This window comes from Rhinopithecus roxellana, chromosome 14 (genome assembly GCF_007565055.1).
Source record: "Rhinopithecus roxellana isolate Shanxi Qingling chromosome 14, ASM756505v1, whole genome shotgun sequence".
NCBI classification, from domain to species: Eukaryota; Metazoa; Chordata; class Mammalia; order Primates; family Cercopithecidae; genus Rhinopithecus; species Rhinopithecus roxellana.
In genome coordinates, this window is record NC_044562.1 from 19829171 (window position 1) to 19847569 (window position 18399).

Genomic DNA, 18399 nt, shown 5'->3' on the forward strand with positions numbered 1-18399 from the left:
TGAATTTTCTTGGGTAAGAGTTTGTAAATGGTGCACGAAGTGATATGTGGTATATAATGTTCTCAACAATATCCTCATAGTGGGTGTGATACTAGGTTTAACAGGGATGTTTCTGATGTTTCTTTTCTTTTCTTTTTTTTTTTTTTTGAGACAGAGTTTCACTCTTGTTGCCCAGGCTGGAGTGCAATGGCACGATCTCGGTTCACCGCAACCTCTACCTCCCAGGTTCAAGCGATTCTCCTGCCTCAGTCTCCCTAGTAGCTGGGATTACAGGCATGTACCACCACGCCTGGCTAATTTTGTATTTTTAGTAGAGACAGGGTTTCTCCATGTTGGTCAGGCTGGTCTCGAACTCCCGACCTCAAGTGATCCACCCTCCTTGGCCTCCCAAAGTGTTGGGATTACAGACGTGAGCCACCGCGCCTGACCCAGGGATGTTTCTTATAGGGCTCTTCAATATTTAATTGAGAATGTAAGGTGAAATAACAACTCAGTGAAAGCAGTTCTGCCAAAGGAACAAGAGAATATGGTCCAAGATTCAGTTTTCTGATGGTTGGACTCGATTTGGGTGTAAAAAGCTTGACTATGTGGAAGAAGGGTTGAATTCTACCTGGGTACAATTCTTCAAAGACATTGGTGTTCCCAGCTAGACTTTGATTGTGGTAAAGCCCTATTTACACCCCACTGTCACTCTCTGTCTGCTCATATCAATTTACACTTCTTTATAGCACTTACACAATGTGACAAGAAACTATACATTTATTGTCCCTCTAGGATGTTATCTGACATGGAACATGTCTTTTTCTTCCACTAGAATGGGGACTGTGTCCTTTCGACCTTCACCGCATCTCTAGTATGCACAATATTGCTGGACACATGGCAGGGTTCAAAACACATGTGTTTTGAATGAATGGAATTAATGAATACATGTTGGACAATATCCAGTTTAGGTTAAATCATCTGGTAAGAGCCAGTTATTGTATAGTGCTGAGTAAAGATACCTCTCATGCTTGGAAGATCACCTAAGGTGGTAGGACTGACATCATCATGTGAAAATGGAAGACCCAGACGTAATTTCCCCTGAATAAATAACTATCCAGCTTCTGTTTTGAGATGACTGTGGGATTACTTACCTTCAGGGTCTGGGTGTTATCTGAATAAAACAAACTATTGTAATGAAACAAGGTAATTTAACATAAAGCAACACTACTATGTGCAATGCATTTTCAGGTCTGTTTTGGCACAAGAACTATCTTTTCCAAAATTTTATACCGTGCCAGAGTTCTTACAGTAGCCTATAAAGCCTACATCAGGGTTTCTCAAGCTCAGCACCACTGACATTTGGGACTGGATAGTTTCTTGCTGTGGGACCTGCCCTGTTCATTGTAAGGTGTTCAGCAGCACCCCTGAACTCTAGCCGCCAGAGGCCAGTAGCAAGCCCCCAGCTGTGACAACCACAAATTATGTCAAGACATTGCCAAATGTCTTCTGGGAACTAATATGGTCCCTAGTTGAAAACCACCATCCCACGTGATTTGACTGCATACCCAGTGACCTCTCATGGTACACTCTTCTCTCTGTTATTTGCTATACTCTAGCCACACTGGTTTCTGGATCTTTCTTGAGCATGTGAGGCATGGTCCACTTTGAAGTCTTTGCACTGACTGTTCCCCTTACCTGGAATGCCTTTCCTCGGATGCCTCCGTGGCCACTCTGCACCTCCAGCAAGTCCTGGCCCTGTTGTCACTTTCTCTGTACATCCTGTTTTAAATTGTATCCTTCAGTAACAGCCCTTCCACTTCTATTCCCTGTCTCCGTTTTTCCCCATGCCATTTACTATACCATTTTCTATAATTTACTATACCATTTTCTCATTCATTTTGTTCATTGTCAGTCAACCCTACTAGAATATAAACCCCAGGAGAGGTCTTGTTCACTTCCGTGACCCTCAGCTCCTAGAACAGTGCCTGGCACATAGTATGTGCTTAATACACATTTGTTGAAAGGACAAATAAGTGAATGCATGTGTGATTGTTTTTTTTTAACTGAGAAGTTTCCTTATTAATTTTTTTCTTTTTTTATTGAGACGGAGTCTCACTGTGTTGCCAGGCTGGAGTGTAGTGGTGTGATCTCGGCTCACTGCAACCTCTGCCTCTCGGGTTCAAGCGATTCTCCCACCTCGACCTCCTGAGTGAAGTGGGACTACAGGCACATGCCACCATGCCCAGCTAATTTTTTTTTGTATTTTTAGTAGAGACGGGGTTTCACCATGTTAGCCAGGATGGTCTTGATCTCTTGACCTTGTGATCCACCCACCTTGACCTCCCAAAATGCTGGGATTGGAGGGGTGAGCCACTGTACCCAGCCTTTTCTTTCTTTCTTTTCTTTATTTCTTGCGAGTCGTGATGGTTTGGATTCTGATTCGGGAGGCGTTGGATCTTATAGTACTTTAGGAGGGATGTACTGGGGAAGAAGGACTTCCTCCTTACGGCCCCAATTATGCCCTTCTCCTCTTCTTATTATTCCTTCTTTCCTTCTTCCTTCTTCTCTCCTCTCTCTTCTTTCTTCTTTCTTTCTTCTTTCTTCTTTCTTTTCTTTTTCTTTCTTTCTTTCTTTCTTTCTTTCTTTCTTTCTTTCTTCCTTTTTCTTTTTTTTTTTTTTTTTCCAGACACAGTGTCCCATTCTGTTACCCAGGCTGGAGTGCAGTGGCATGATCATAGCTCACTACAACCTCGAATTCCTGGGGTCATGCAGTCGTCTTCCCTCAGCTTCCCAAGGCACTGCATCTTCCCACAACTGACCGACTGGGAACGTTTCATCAATGTACAAATGGCTTATTTGACTCCAAGCTGTTGAGGAAAATTGAGATTCTTTACTGGGTTTTTAAATTAATCTCTGAGGGTCACTGTTCATTTTACTTGAAAAGTATATTTCCATGTACTTATATAATACTTTTACAAGGAAGTATCTTTCTGTAATTTAGCTAAGCTGCCAATTTTAAGTAAGTTTATTTTGTCCCTTATGCTGGTGGAATTAATTGGACTTAGATTAGTGATTAGTGATATCACAGGCAATGAGTTAAACTTTGGTGGTCAAACACAGTTTTTCACAAAAGATGTGCTAATGTAGTTTCCTATAATAAACATTCATGATCTCTTACAAGTCAACAGTCTTAAAACTATCAAAACAAACTTTTTAATATTATAGGAAAGCTCTTTGTTCTTAGAAAATAGGGAGAAATCTAGCTTTATGGATGTTATGATCAAGAATATACAAATATTTAACTGAAATTTTATGGTCATGAATATGTTAAACATTTGTTAATCTCCTTCCTCATCTATCAATCAAAATTTAAGAATCAATTTTGTGTTTTACTTTCTCAAAAGCAATTGTTTCAACAGCTTCTTCAGGTTTCTTTCAAGCTTCCTGCTTGCAATAAAGCAAAACAAAATGGACGGCTTCTGTTTTATCTCTAAATTCAATCAAAGCTAACCTGAAGAGGCTGGGTGCGGTGGCTCATGCCTGTAATCCCAGCACTTTGGGAGGCCGAGGCAGGAGGATAACCCTGAGATCAGGAGTTTGAGACCAGCCTGGCCAACATGGTGAAACCCTGTCTCTACTAAAAATATAAAAAATTAACTGGCCATGGTGGCAGGAGCTTATAATCCTAGCTACTCGGGAGGCTGAAGCGTGAGAATCACTTGCACCCAGGGGGTAGAGGTTGCAGTGAGCTGAGATCGTGCCACTGTACTCCAACCTGGGTGACAGAGTGAGACTCTGTCTCACAAAAAAAAAAAAAAAAAGCTAACTTGAAGATATTTAATTTGGGGTTTTTAATAATTTCTTTCCATAAGTAGCATAGTTTCCATGGAACGCACTAGATAAATTACATGCTAAATGTATCCCTCAAATAATCAAGCAAATTTATCTGCAGTATGGAATGTCTGGATACAAACCAACTAAATTTTAGAGGACAGCTGCCAAGACCAATGACATATAGTAATTTGTCATGATTTGGAGGCTTGCTTTGGGACTGTATGCACTGGTCGTGCACTGCATTTACATTTCAAAGGTGGCCACAAATCTTCCGATGCAGAGAGCTCCAAACAGGACTCACGCACATGTCAAATGTGTACTCTCTTATGCATCTGAGCAAGGACAAGATTGCCCTTAGACGATCGTTCTAAAAAAAGGAGTTTCCTGTTAAAAAAAAAAAAAAAAAAAAAAAAACCTTTCTGACAGCTTCTCTTAGCTTCCAGCTACAAATACAAACGGGAAAAACCCAAAACATGATGAAAAAACAGATAGATCCTCATTTTATTGCTAGAATGAAGAGGGAATTTCCATTTACCACAAAGAGGTGAGAGATGATAGAAGTGGAAGCCAGAAAATATAGCTCCAGCTTAAGAAGAAAGGCTATTTTTTTTTAGAAAAAATTCTAATTGCTTTAGCTTCTAAGATATCATTGAAGAATGTATTATTAAACTAAAGGAGACTTGATTATGTGGATTACAATAACCTGTCATATTCCCTTACCAAAAAACCATATTCTGTTAACAGAAGAAAGGCACCTATATAACATTTGGCAGTTTGGTTGAGCTAAATGTCATATCCTATTGTCTGGCCTCTTGGTTGGTTTCTGAGGGGTCTGCACACTTCTTTTTCAGTCACTTGTTGTGAGGGACATCCTCCTATGCGGTGTAAAACATGATCTCATGTGCAAGGGACAGCTTTTTCTTAAAAAAGAAGACTGTTGGGGAAAGAGGGTGAAGGGAGAGTGAAATGGAAGGCAGTAGAAGTGTAACTACTAACAGAAGCCAGCCATATTAAAACCATTTTGCATGATGACTTCAGTGGGTGTCCCTTCCAGGAGCATACGGTTGAATCAGTACTAGGAAATCTAGATATTGAATTCATGTCATAATAGGTCACAGATGAAAACAATAGATCATTTCTATAGGAGCTAAAATGGCATTTGATAAAACTTCACAGTCATTCCAACAATCTACTTAGTGGTAAATTCTACCAACATCCCTTTAAGGTCAAAATTATTCTGGAAGAGCTGCCAATGTAACCTTGAGAACTGGAAAAGAAAAAATGACTATTACTATTTGCAATTGCTCTGAACTTATTGTTATTATTTGGTTTTGTGTCATATAGAAAACCTGGAAATCAACTAAAAACTCTGACCTGTACTGAAAGCTCAGTGTGATAACTGGAAACAAAACCCTAGAATTCTATTCCTGAGTAATAATTACTAGCAGGTATCATGGGTATTAACAAGAATAGGATGAAGAAGATATCTCATTATCAATAGCTACAAAAACATAAATATTCAGGAGTAAATTGATCAAGAAATGTGCAGGAGCTGTGAAACTTGATTGAGAGACAAAAACTTATTAAAGAGAAGAATGGATAACTCTTTTCTCTTTGAGGGGAAGGCAGGCAGTGGGTTGTACTTATGGGGGTACTGTGTGGAGATCCTGAGTTGACAGTGCTTGGAGAAGAGAAGAGGAGAGAGTCTCTAAGATCAGCAGCAGGAGGCTGAGAGCAGGGAGAGGCAGGGAAGGTGAGGGGACAATGACTGGGGAATGGTAGAGATTGAACACCTGCCCCATGTGCCGGGCTTGGAGATGAGCTGGGCAAGGGACTTCTGTCTGTTTTGTTTAGATTTTCTTAAATAGTAGGAAGTGCTAATGTCATTGTCCTTTGCCTCTCCTCCTCTCTTCCTCATAAAAATCTTCTGTAATGATTTATATTACTTCGCGTAGGCTTTGGGGACAGATTTGTGGTTTATTTCAGACATACCACTACCCCCAGGCTGGCATTAAGAAGGGGAAAGAAACCCAGTTTTGTTTGTATTTTACAACTATCTCAGACATGAAGCTTCGAGTCAAATTCCATTCTCTGTGTCTGAGTTATGGTCTTTTACTAAGATAATGTTAATATCATAAGCTATGCAAAATGGTTACTTGAATTATACTCCTTTTATTTTCCCTTGTACTCAGATCATCTGCATGGCTGTACATGGAGGCCAGTTGAAGGAGTGATTTGGTGCGTTTTCTCAGTGCTCTGAAAGGATGGTCTGGGTTGGACATTTGATGACATTTTTGTTACAAGTGCTATCTCTGTTGAAGGATTTTAGTTGGTTGGAGTGACATCTAATTTAATGGCTGTAGCACAATCTGTCTGCTCTAGCAAAATTGCCATTTCCATGTCTGGTCAGCAAAATTTCAATTTTAGTGTAAAACAAGTTCATTTCATTTCTATTTTAGGAAGATTGAAAATGATGGGGATAAATATGAACAAATAATAGAAAAATGTGTTTGAGATTAGACTGTAAAGAAACATACTATTTTTCTTAAAGCTAGGATTTCAACTAGATTATGACATAAGTGATTTGATTAGATTGCTGATTATAAAACGTGGTTCTTTTGAACTTTGAGTCTCACAGCCAAAGCACACTGTTGAGAGGTGCCAGGTAACAGACACTGTGTTTTTTTGTGTTTTAGGCAACTTTTTCCTGTACCTGTGAGGAGCAGTACGTGGGTACTTTCTGTGAAGAATACGATGCTTGCCAGAGGAAACCTTGCCAGAACAATGCGAGCTGTATTGACGCAAATGAAAAGCAAGATGGGAACAATTTCACCTGTGTTTGCCTTCCCGGTACGATATATACTCATGGTTCAGTTATTAGGTGTATATCTGTACAACATGCACTTCTCTCTCTCTCTTTTTATTTCCATAGGTTTTTGGGAAACAGGTGGTATTTGGTTACATGAGTAAGTGCTTTAGTGGCGGTTTGTGAGGTTTCGGTGCACTCATCACCCAAGCCAGTATACACTGAGCCCAATTTGTGGTCTTTCATTCCTCATCCCCTTCTCACCCTTCCCCCTGAGTCCCCAAAGTTCATTATATCATTCGTATACCTTTGCATCCTCATAGCTTAGCTCCCATTTATGAGTGAGAACATATAATGTTTGGTTTTCCATTCCTGAGTTACTTCTCTTAGAGTAATATTATCCAGTCCCATCCAGGTTGCTGTGAATGCCATTAATTAATTAATTATTATTATTATTATTTTTTTGAGACAGATTCTCACTCTGTTTCCCAGTCTGGAGTGCAATGGTGTGATCTTGGCTCACTGCAACCTCTGCCTCCTGGGCTCCAGCGATTCTCCTGCCTCAGCCTCCCAAGTAGCTGGGATTACAGGCATGCGCCACCACACCCAGCTAATTTTTGTGTTTTTAGTAGAGATGGGGTTTCTTCATGTTGGCTAGGCTGGTCTTGAACTTCTGACCTCAGGTGATCCACCTGCCTCCACCTCCCAAAATGCTGGGATTACAGGCATGAGACACTTTGCCCAGCCTAATTCGTCCCTTTTTATGGCTAAGTAGTATTCCATTGTGTGTACTTGTTTCTTTATCCACTCATTGATTGATGGGCATTTGAGTTGGTTCCACATTTTCAGCATATACTTCTTAGTTAAGGATGGTTAAACAATGCTTTGCCCAGCTGTTGAACAAGGCAGTTTCAAGATCTCATTTGGTTCTATCAGTCTGTGCTTTATGTAATCAGGGAATGGAAGAAGAAAGTTCACATGGAGCTACACAATATGTCCCTTGGCTTTCTGCCATTACAGTGCTTCCGTTTCAGCATTACCCCATTTTTGTTCTGGAAAAATAATATTCCTGGTCCAATAGAGGCTTGGATATTTTAAAAACAATTCCACAAGTATATACTGAGTGTGGACTGGCACTGTGCAGGGTGATTATGTTAAGTAACTGAAGAAAACCCAGGATAAACCACAAAAGCCACCAATTCTTCCTGTTTATATTAACTTCCTTTTGTTCATGCACATTCGTTTAGTTCAAGTTCCTGCTACCTTATTCTCCACAATGGGAAGTTTTTAACGTTTCTTGATTAATGTGGTGTGTTCTTGGATGTTACATGAGACTTGGAAATCCTCAGAGCACACTGAGGGCCTCTAGGGAGAGTGCAGTGGACAGTGTGCCTGTAGACTTCATGCTCTGACAATCATCTTAATTGACTTACTGCTCAGCCAACTTGATTACAAACCCTTCAGGAGCAGGAATGACATTTTACCAGGGAGTGTTTTGACACAGTTATTTTGGTGCATCTTCAAAGCAAACACCAACCAAGTTGTTCTTGTTTTGTTATAAAATAATGTGCAAAACTGACATCATCATTCCTCTTTCCATCCTATTCTCTTGCCAGCTTCTGACACTGGGTGGGGATTCAGGATAAAGTAGGAGTTGGAGGGTGAAAAAAGGGATGGAACGAAGTGGGCATTGGGGTTATTAAGTACGCATTGTAAGAAACAAGGGTGCCAACAAAGTCGAAATTTGTAAAAGTGAAATTCATTCACTTATCTATTCCCACCTAAACTTTATCAAATCCTAGGGATAGGTTAATATTTTAGTATATTCTTTCATTGTGTGAGTGTGTGTGTGTGTGTCTGTGTGTAGGTCAGAGTGTGTGTATTTCTCTTGCAGGCCAGATGATTAAGTATTCTTCTACATGTTTTTAAAAAGTAATATGATCCATGTTGTTCTGTAACTTGCCTTTTTTCAGTGTGTATCTGGCAGTAGATCACAGACATTGTACCAAGTCAGTTCATATGGAGTCACCTCATTCGTTTTAACAGTTACGTGGTGTCCCCAGATTTTTATCTCCAGGTCAGACTCCCCTCCAGACCTACTTACTTGACAACCTACATGACATCTCCATTTAGGTGTCCCAGGACACCCTAAGCTCAGTCATCTCCAAGCTGACCTCATCGTGCTCCCAGCCTGACACAGCTCGTCTTCCAGCGTTCCATCCATTTCTAGAAGCCAGACATCTAAAGTCATCCTAGGTGCCTCCCTCTCCCACCCTCTTCGTGTGTTTTCCATCTCCGATGCTCTCCATTTTACCACCTAGAGAATTCTCAAATCCTCACCCTCTGCAGCCCCACTGCCAACACCTTCAGGCCAGTGGCCCTTGCCCCTTGCTTGTGCTGCTGAGATGGCCTCCTGCTGTTCCTCCAACAATTCTTGACCCTGCTGCATACTAGAGCCAGGGTTCTCATGTCAAAGTGAGCATTGGCCTTTGTCTCATCCATGCCCAGACCCTCCATTCTCCACATGGCAGCAGGGGATCCCTTCCCAGTGAGATTCTGATGTAGTTGCTTTTCTGTGTAAACTTCTTTTTCACATTGCTCTTTGAACAGAGATTGAAATCCTTGGCCTCATTGTGTTCCAGGATATCTCTTTTGCCTGCTTTTCCAGCCCTATCTCACCCCCATGTCTCCCTTGCCCTGGTTTCAGCCACCTTGACCTTTTACCTCTGTAATAGCTTGACCTCTCATCTGCCACAGGATCCACCCTCTCATCCTTGTGCTTGGACAATACTTCCTCCCTGTCTCCTTTTTGCTTAGTTAACTACTCCCGGATCTCTGTTGTTTCAGGCCTCTATTAAATGCCTCTTTTCTCGGGAAGTCTTGGCTGAAGCCTTCAAGATAAGTCTCTCTCCATTTTTCTCTTCTATAGCCCCATGTTCCTTCCTTCACAGTGCTGTCTGTTTTCAGCATACATTTGTGTGTGTGACTCTTTGATTACTACCTGTCTTCCCTTTTTTGTTTTATATTTTATTTTATTTTGAGACAGAGTCTTGCTTTTGTCGCCCGGGTTGGAATGCAGTGGCATGATCTTGGCTCACTGCAACCTCTGTTTTCCGGGTTCACGTGATTCTCCTGCTTCAGCCCTCCTAAGTAGCGGGGATTACAGGAGCCCGCTACCACACCTGGGTAATTTTTGTATATTTAGTAGAGACAGGGTTTCACCATGATGGCCAGGCTGGTCTCAAACTCCTGACCTTAGGTGATCCACCCATCTTGGCCTCCCAAAGTCCTGGAATTACAGGAGTGAGCCACTGCACCTGGCCTGTCTTCCCTTTTTTAAAGGATGGTTAAGCCACATGAGGGCAGGGCCTGGATCAGTTTTGTTCATGATTGTATTCCACAGCATCTGACAAATTGTGGACACTTAGTCAATGTGTTGATGAGACGAATTAATGAAAGAGTATAAATGTATGCAGATGTTTGAAGCTATTCCTCTATTAATGAATCTTTTAGATGGTTGCAATTTCTCTTTTGGAAGTAATGTTAAACAAACGAAGATCCTTTTACAAATAGTCTCAATCAGAGCTGGCAAGTGGAGGTTTGATATTTTATCTGGGTTTGTTCTCAAAGAGGCTTCATTTTTTAAAAAAGGATTTTATATGCACAGAATTGAATTGATGATAATACTTGGTTTGTGGTACTCTCCGATCTTGTTCATGTATAGCCTGTTTTTACATATTTACTAAGCACCAGTGAAACCACCACCAAAAACAGAGGCTGTTTCTGAAAACTAACCTGATAGCCTCCTCCTTTGTTCATCCCTTTACCTCTCCTTTCCCTCCAGAGATAACAACCACCCTGAATCTTGAGTTGATCAGTTCTTGTTTTCTTTTCTTTTGTTTATATTTTTGTTTTTGGAGATGGAGTCTCACTCTGTTGCCCAGGCTGGATTGCAGTGGCATGATCTTGGCTCACTGCAAGCTCTACCTCCTGGGTTCATGCCATTCTCCTGCCTCAGCCTCCTGAGTAGCTGGGACTACAGTTGCCCGCCACCACACCCGGCTAATTTTTTTGTATTTTTAGTAGAGACAGGGTTTCACCGTGGTAGCCAGGATGGTCTGGATCTCCTGACTTCTTGATCTGCCCACCTCGGCCTCCCAAAGTGCTGAGATTACAGGCGTGAGCCACTGCACCCGGCCTGTTTTCCTTTTCAATCATTTGAATATTTACATGTTTTTATAGAAACATTTATTTTTAATTCTTTTAAAATTTATAAAAATGGTATCATGCATGATTCATGTTATGGTATCATGCATGCAATTCTCTGGTACTTACTTTTTCACTTAATACTATCATTACTAAGACATCCATAGTGTTGGAGTTGACTGCCATATAAAATTTGAATCTGTGAACAGGGACAGATACGCATTCTTGTATGTCTTCTGTTGTGTATGTGCTTGAGGTTTTTAAGGTATATACCTGGAAGTAAAATTGTGGAACATAAAATATATAATTGACCAATTATAGGATGTCATATTAAACGGTTTTTTTCCAAGTGTTGCACTAATATCTACTTACATGTGCAGTATATAAGTGAGTTTGTAGACTCACATCTTCTTCAGCATTTGGTAGTGTCAGAATTTTTAATGCTTGCCAGCTGGATAGGTATAAAAAGGTAACTCATTATGGCTGCTGTAGTCTGCTGAACACTAATAATGCTGACCTCCTCTTCATATGTTTATTTGCCATTATCTGCGTGTGTATGCACACTCTTCTTGATTTGTTAGAATTCTTTATTTTTGATACTAATAATTTGTTATACAAATTGTAAATATGTTCTTCAAGCTTGTAACTTGTCTTTTGACTTCAAGGGCTCTTTTGGGGAATAGACCTTATAGTTTTCAAACTTTACTTTTCTGGTTAATACATTTATGTCCAATTTAAGAAAATGTTTCCCTTCATGAAGATCTAAAGGATATTAACCTGTGTTTTCCACTAAGCATCTACAATTTTTGTTTTATACCAAAGTCTTTAATCAATATGAATTTGATATACTATATATATATGTAGTATGAAATATGGATCCAATTTCCTATTTTATAATTTTATTTTTAATCTTCAGAAATACACCATTTCTATAAATACATAGTATATGATACTTTATGATGTGTCCCTATTTCTTCAAAGCTACAGACAGAATTTGGAATAACTAAATAGCTGTGTATTTTAAATTGTGCCTATTATCTTCTCAGCATTTCTGCACTGTCATAGTTGAACCATTGATTTGCAATTTCCAGAAACGTAATTAATTATTTTTGCTTTTTAATAGGAAAAAGAATTTTACTGTTACCATCTAAGGTGATTTAATGTCTCCAATGCTAATATCACATTATAGCACACGTAGGCATATAGGAATCTCCTTGGGCCTTCTACTAACAATAGTAACAATAATAGAAGTATAGTCACGTACTGCCACCATGATGGACCACATACTGACGGTCAATGATGGACTACATAAACAATGGTGTGCCATAAGATTACAATGCTATATTTTGATGGTAACTTTTCTATGTTTAGACATGCATAAACAATGATGTGCCGTAAGATTACAATGCTGTGTTTTAATGGTAACTTTTGTATGTTTAGATATGTTTAGACACACAAATACCTATCATTGTGTTGCAATTGCCTACAGTATTCAGTATAATAACATGTACAGATTTGTAGCCCAGGAGCAATAGGCTATCCTGTATAGCCTAGGTGTGTAGTAGGCTGTATCATCTAGGTTTGTGTAAGTACATTCCATTGTATTAACAAAATGATGAAATCACCTAACGACACATTCCTTAGAACGTATCCCCATCATTAAGCAATACGTGATTGTAATACTTTGACTTTCAGTTGACATCAAGACCACAGCATTGTTTTACTACAAGTATATGAACTTTGATAATTGTGCTTAGACTCCTGGTATGGTTTGGCTCTGTGTCCCCAGCCAAATCTCACCTTGAATTGTAATAATCCCCATGTGTCAAGGGTGGGACGAGGTGGAGATAATTAACTCATGGGGCAGTTTCCCCTGTGTTGTTCTTGTGATAGTAAGTCATTACAAGATTTGGTGGTTTTATAATGGTTTTGCTCAGTTCTCAGTCTTCTCTTTCCTGCCACCATGTAAAGAAGGACATGTTTGCTTACTTTTCCACCATAATTATAAGTTTCTTGAGGCCTCCCCAGCCCTGTGGAACTGTGAGTCAATTAAACCTCTTTCCTTTATAAATTACCCAGTTTTGGGTATTTCTTCATAGCAGCATGAGACCTGACTAATACAGCTCCAAAACAGTTTGGTCGTTGCTGGTAAATTCATCAGAATTGTGCTGGAACCCAAGAGATGGCAAATTGATCTTGATTCACAAAACAGCCATCTTTTATGTCTTCTATTAAAACAACAAAACTGTTTTATAGCCCCACACTTGTAAATAATAGCAAATTCTGGTTTAAGGAAGCTGCTTTCTGACAATAGCTCTACCATTTTCTGAATATTGCAGATTGAAAACTCCCATTTTCATGAAATAATATGAAACTAGATATAGGAGCCTTTGTGCATTGGTCACAGTTTAAACAAGTTTCAAAAATAATATTTTTTTACATTGGCATTTACATCATATTATTTTATTTTCTGAGGTTCTTGAAACGTGTAATTTGCTTAGAGTTAGTTTTCCATGTGTGAGAAAAATCCGTGCATGTGAAAGATCTTTCTTGTTTAATATAATTTTAAGGCAGCCATAGAACCGCAGCAGCAATTTAAAATAATACATTTCTGCTCTCCTTGAATCTGTAGCTCTCCTGTCATCTGTCTCACCTTCCACTTTGCCCAAAAGTCGACCCTGTCTCTATCAGGGTCTCTCTGACTCCCAGCTAGTTTTCTTCATTGCATTTTCACAGAGATGGGTCCAGGGGACGCCCCCCCCCCCAACCCCCAGCTCTGCTCTTTTTTATGCTTTAGCACAAATCTTGATCAGGGTAGAAGAGATTTGGGAAATGTTATCTTGGCATCACAACTCCCTCTTTGCTCATCTATCTGATGACTTGTTCTTGAGTTTCCTTAAGAAGGTTTCTTCTTTGCCAGTTCCAGTTCCCTGCAGGAACCCCCATTCCCATAGGTTTCTCTCTCTTTTAGCTTAGCTTCTAGTGCTGCTTTTTTTATTGCAGCCAACACACACACACACACACACACACACACACACACACACACACACACACACACACTGCAGCAGCGCATAATCCTCAAGCCTCAGTGGCTTCCAAGCCAAGGTTAATTTTTCTTATGTCATAGTCTGATGAGGGCACTTAGCCTCTAGGCAGTGACTCAGGGTTCCGGGTCCCTTCACGTTGTGAAGATATCATCCTCAAGAGGTGGCCTTCACAGTTGCTGCTGAAGGCAAAGGGACAGCTGGAGAGTCCTATGTAATGTTCTTAGGGCAGTGCCTAGTAGCATCTGCTGTCCCTTCCACCACATGCCATTTGCCAGAATTCAGGCCCTTATTGCCTAAAGTCACTGACTAGGAAGAGGAAACAACATGGGGAACATGTCTTGTCCATGCCATGCCAGGTGCAAGAACCAGTAACTGTTGGGGCTGGGATTTGAACCCAGGTCCTTCTGCAGGATTATTGATCCTCTTATTATACTGTTTTTCCGTGTTTGCAACTATGTGGTGTGCTGAGTACTTTCCTGTCACAAATGCATGATTTAAGATGATGTAATTCCTTCAGCATTTTCATGTCAAAAGATCTCATTATAATAAAATAAATATTAGGTAATTTTGTCTAAAAAAGGGGGGCTGATGCTTAAAGGGGAGTTTACTAATGAGTTTAGTTCTGAATATCTTTTTTTGTTGTTCACTTTATTCTAAAGGATATTACAGGGCCGGGCATGGTGGCTCACGCCTGTAATCCTAGCCCTTTGGGAGGCCGAGGCAAACAGATCAACTGAAATCAGGAGTTTGAGACTAGCCTGGTCAACATGGTGAAACCCCCTCTCTACTAAAAATACAAAAATTAGCCGGGCATGGTGGCTGGTGTCTGTAATCCTAGTTACTTGGGAGGCTGAGGCAGGAGAATCGCTTGAACCCAGGAGGCGGAGGTTGCAGTGAGCCAAGATCACACCACTGCACTCCAGCCTGGGCAACAGAGTGAGACTCCATCTCAAAATAAATAAATAAATAAATAAATAAATAAATAAATAAATAAATAAATAAATAATATTACAAAGGATATAGATGAAGAGATGCGTAGGGCATCGATATATGTATGTGACTGGGTGTGTGTACACTCATGTGTGCGTGCAACACACATGCGCACACACACATCACCACAAGCCATCTCCTGGTTTTCAAACACGGATCAGTTACATCAAAAGAATACACAACTCAGCTGGGCACAGTAGTACATGCCTGTAATCTCAGCACTTTGGGAGGCCGAGGTGGGCAGATCACTTGAACCCAGGAGTTTGAGACCAGCCTGGGCAACATGGCAAAACCCCATCTCTACAAACAATCCAAAAGTTAGCTGGGCATGGTGGTGTTTGTCTGTAGTACCAGCTACTCGGGAGGCTGTGATGGGAGGATTGCTTGAGCCCAGGAGGTAGAGGTTGCAGTGAGCTGAGATAGTGCTACTATACTTCAAGCCAGGTAACAGAGTGAGATGCTGTCTCAAAACAAACAGTCAAACAACAAAAAATATATATAACTCAAAAGATACCTCCACAGTACTGGAATCCTTTTCAGTCATTAGTTATCACTCCAGTCTATCATACTGCATGAATATCTCCCAAGCTGTGGCCACTGGGTTTGCAGGTTTCCTTTTTATCTCATTGGGTTCCAAAAGCAGGAGTGGTCTTGGCACACATGTGTTGTACCCTTTAAGGCATCTGTTATAATTGAGCTGAAACAATGTCATCTCTTGCTCTGAGACTCTTTCGAGATGATAGTACCTCCCATTTATTTATTCCTTTACCCTTGGCTACTGTTTCTCCTTTTTTTTCTATTTGTTGTTTATTTTTACTCAACTTTTCCACCTCTGGAAGGGACATTAGGTTTGGTCACCGTGCTGGTCCAGACTGCTGGTAACAATGCTAATCTAGCAAGGGCCTCCCCTCAGTCTATTCCCATTCATGTAGGGTAAGGTTACGTAGGCTCTGAACTAGTGAGCCATTTTTACCACCCAGGCAATATAGCTGTATTCACTCTTCGCCCCAGTTTTGCCAGTTGGGGTCAAAGCATAACTGACCCCCATTAGGTTCTTAGGAATTCTGACATAAGGTTTAAAAGCATAGTTACAGTTTTCTGTTTAGAAATCATCCCTGCTTCCAGTACTTGCAGTTGCAGCCCTAGCACAAGGACCATTGTATCAAGTAGAGGAGAAAAAATAATTATTTGGGGGGTAACTTGGGAAAGAAAGAAAAAATTATAGTTGTTATACCAGTGTACTCTCTACCTTGGCAAGAATTGCTTAATCATACCAGCATTCTCCCCATCCCCTCTCCCCAAGATCAGCCGGAGAAAAAATAATCTAACGGGGACACCCCATTAATCCCATTCATATTCAGTGTGAGCACACAGCTACGAAGCCAGGTAAGCCAGCTCTGCCTGCCTTCTCCCTGTTTCAGAAACCATTGTTTCAAATACCTGTCCTATTTCTCGATCAAACTATCACTGTGAGGAGGATATGTCTACCCATCGTTGGACATTGCGGGCTGTACAGTGTGTTCGCTGGTCTGAAAAAATGATAACCATCTAAATCCATGTAATATCTTCTGTTTCTTGTTTTTTGTTTTGTGATGGCACTCTGAGTGTGTTCATCTTCCGTGGGGTAAACAAAGCCCAGTCCAGAGTCAGTGTCTATTCCCGTTAAGACCTATTTGTAGCTCCCCAGTCTGCCAGTGTCAGTCCCACTCACCAGCTATGTTCAGGACCTTCTTTCCCCACAGAGAATCTGCCCTATAGCCATCAGCAGTCTCTGTCTCTCTCATTGACAAACAGTACAGTTTTGGCATTATGTGCTCAAGGAGGGTGCAAGAGGAATGTGTCTAGATTGATCCCGTCTCTGCGCTGCTGCAGTGCCCCTGTATCCCGTATCCACCCCTTTCATGGACTCAGGTGAGCACCTCACGGGAGCACCCATAGATATCTGTTTGTTGATTCCAGTCACCTTCTTAACCTGGAAGGGAGTTCTTCTGATGGACACTGACAGGTTCTACTTTAATGCACCCCTCAAATCCTCATAAGGCCATGGTCCATATGGGCTTCTTTTTGATAGGACAGGTTTCCACTTGCCCTCTTGCCTGAGTGTATGGCCAGGCCATTGGTCACTGCCCAGTGAGTCAGTAAAAACCCAAACACAGGGGCTTCCACCGCTGTTAGTTCTTCCATTACTCCTAGAAAAACAGCGTGCAATTTAGCCCACTGAGAAGATCAATTTTTACCTTCTTTGATCAAAGCAGCAGCTTTCCAAACAGGATATTGTCCATTCACTTTGCAACTACTGTCTGTAAGCCAGGCCGCTCCTTGTTGGTCAACTGCAAGCTGCTGGACATCCTTGAACCAATTATTTTTCCATAGGAAAACTGCATTTTCTTTGTGGATTAACTATTTATAATTAATTAATATCGATTAATTAACCTCTGAAGCACCAGATACATACACAAAAACCTTCATACAGAGGGGAGTGTTTCTTCTTTTTGAAAATGTATCCCACTGTGCTCTGATTATTACAAGTTTGATCATGCAAAATTATTTTGTTTGATGAATGAATTAATTCAAACTGTGTTGTTGTCACCAGAGAACAAAAACTCTCAACAAAGTCTTCACAGGAGCATTGTTGTCTTGACGCAATGCTTATTTCTCTTGAGAGGAGAACGTTTCTTGGTAACGGAAAATATTTTCAGCAAAGAATCTGCACCTCCAAATTTGTTATTATTTTTGATATTTTTGCTTTAATTTCTACGTCAAGTGTCAGTACAAGAAATTTTTTTTTTTAGTTATCGGGAATCTAGAAATGCATAAATATGGCAGATTGGGTTTTGAGTTGTTTAAGTAATAAACATTTTTCTTTAGTTTTCTTTCTTTTCCTTTTTTTTTTTTAAACTCACATGCTTATCATTTCTTTGTAGTGAGAACACTTAAAATCTACTTTCTTAGCAATTTTTAAGGATATAATACATTGTGACTATACAATAGATCTCTGGAAGCATTCCTCCTGAGATTTTGTATCCTTTGACCAACCTAGGTACTCTTTTAAATCTCTCCGATCTTGTCCTCCCCTCCTTCCACCCTCCTGATAATCACCATTCTCTCTACTTCTCTGAGTTTGCCTATTTTAGATTCATCATATAGGTGGTATCACACAGCATTGGTCCTTCTGTGTCTGGCTTGTTTCCCTTAGCACAGTGTCCTCCAGGTTGATTCATGTTGTTGCAGATGACAGAATTTTCTTCTTTTGAAAACCAAACATCATATGTTCTCACTCATAAGTGGGAGCTAAGCTATGAGGATGCAAAGGCATAAGAATGATATAATGGACTTTGGGGACTCGGCGGAAAGGGTGCGAGGGGTGTGAGGGATAAAAGACTGCAAATTAGGTACAGTGTATACTGCTCGGGTGATAGGTGCATCAAAATCTTACGTATCACCACTAAATAACTTACTCATGTGACCATACACAGTCTGTTCCCCGAAAACCTATGGAAATTAAAAAAAAAAAGGCCAAGTAGTATTTTATTG

General features: G+C 40.4%; 1 protein-coding gene across 1 annotated transcript in view; it reads left to right on the forward strand.

The window, feature by feature from the left end:
* The window catches only part of DNER (delta/notch like EGF repeat containing), a 366185-nt gene that overhangs the window by 203015 nt on the left and 144771 nt on the right, over nucleotides 1–18399 (forward strand). Inside the window, exon 6 of the mRNA XM_010370769.2 lies at nucleotides 6513–6666. Coding sequence (XP_010369071.2) covers nucleotides 6513–6666 — 154 coding nt within the window. The remainder of the gene's footprint in view (nucleotides 1–6512; nucleotides 6667–18399) is intronic.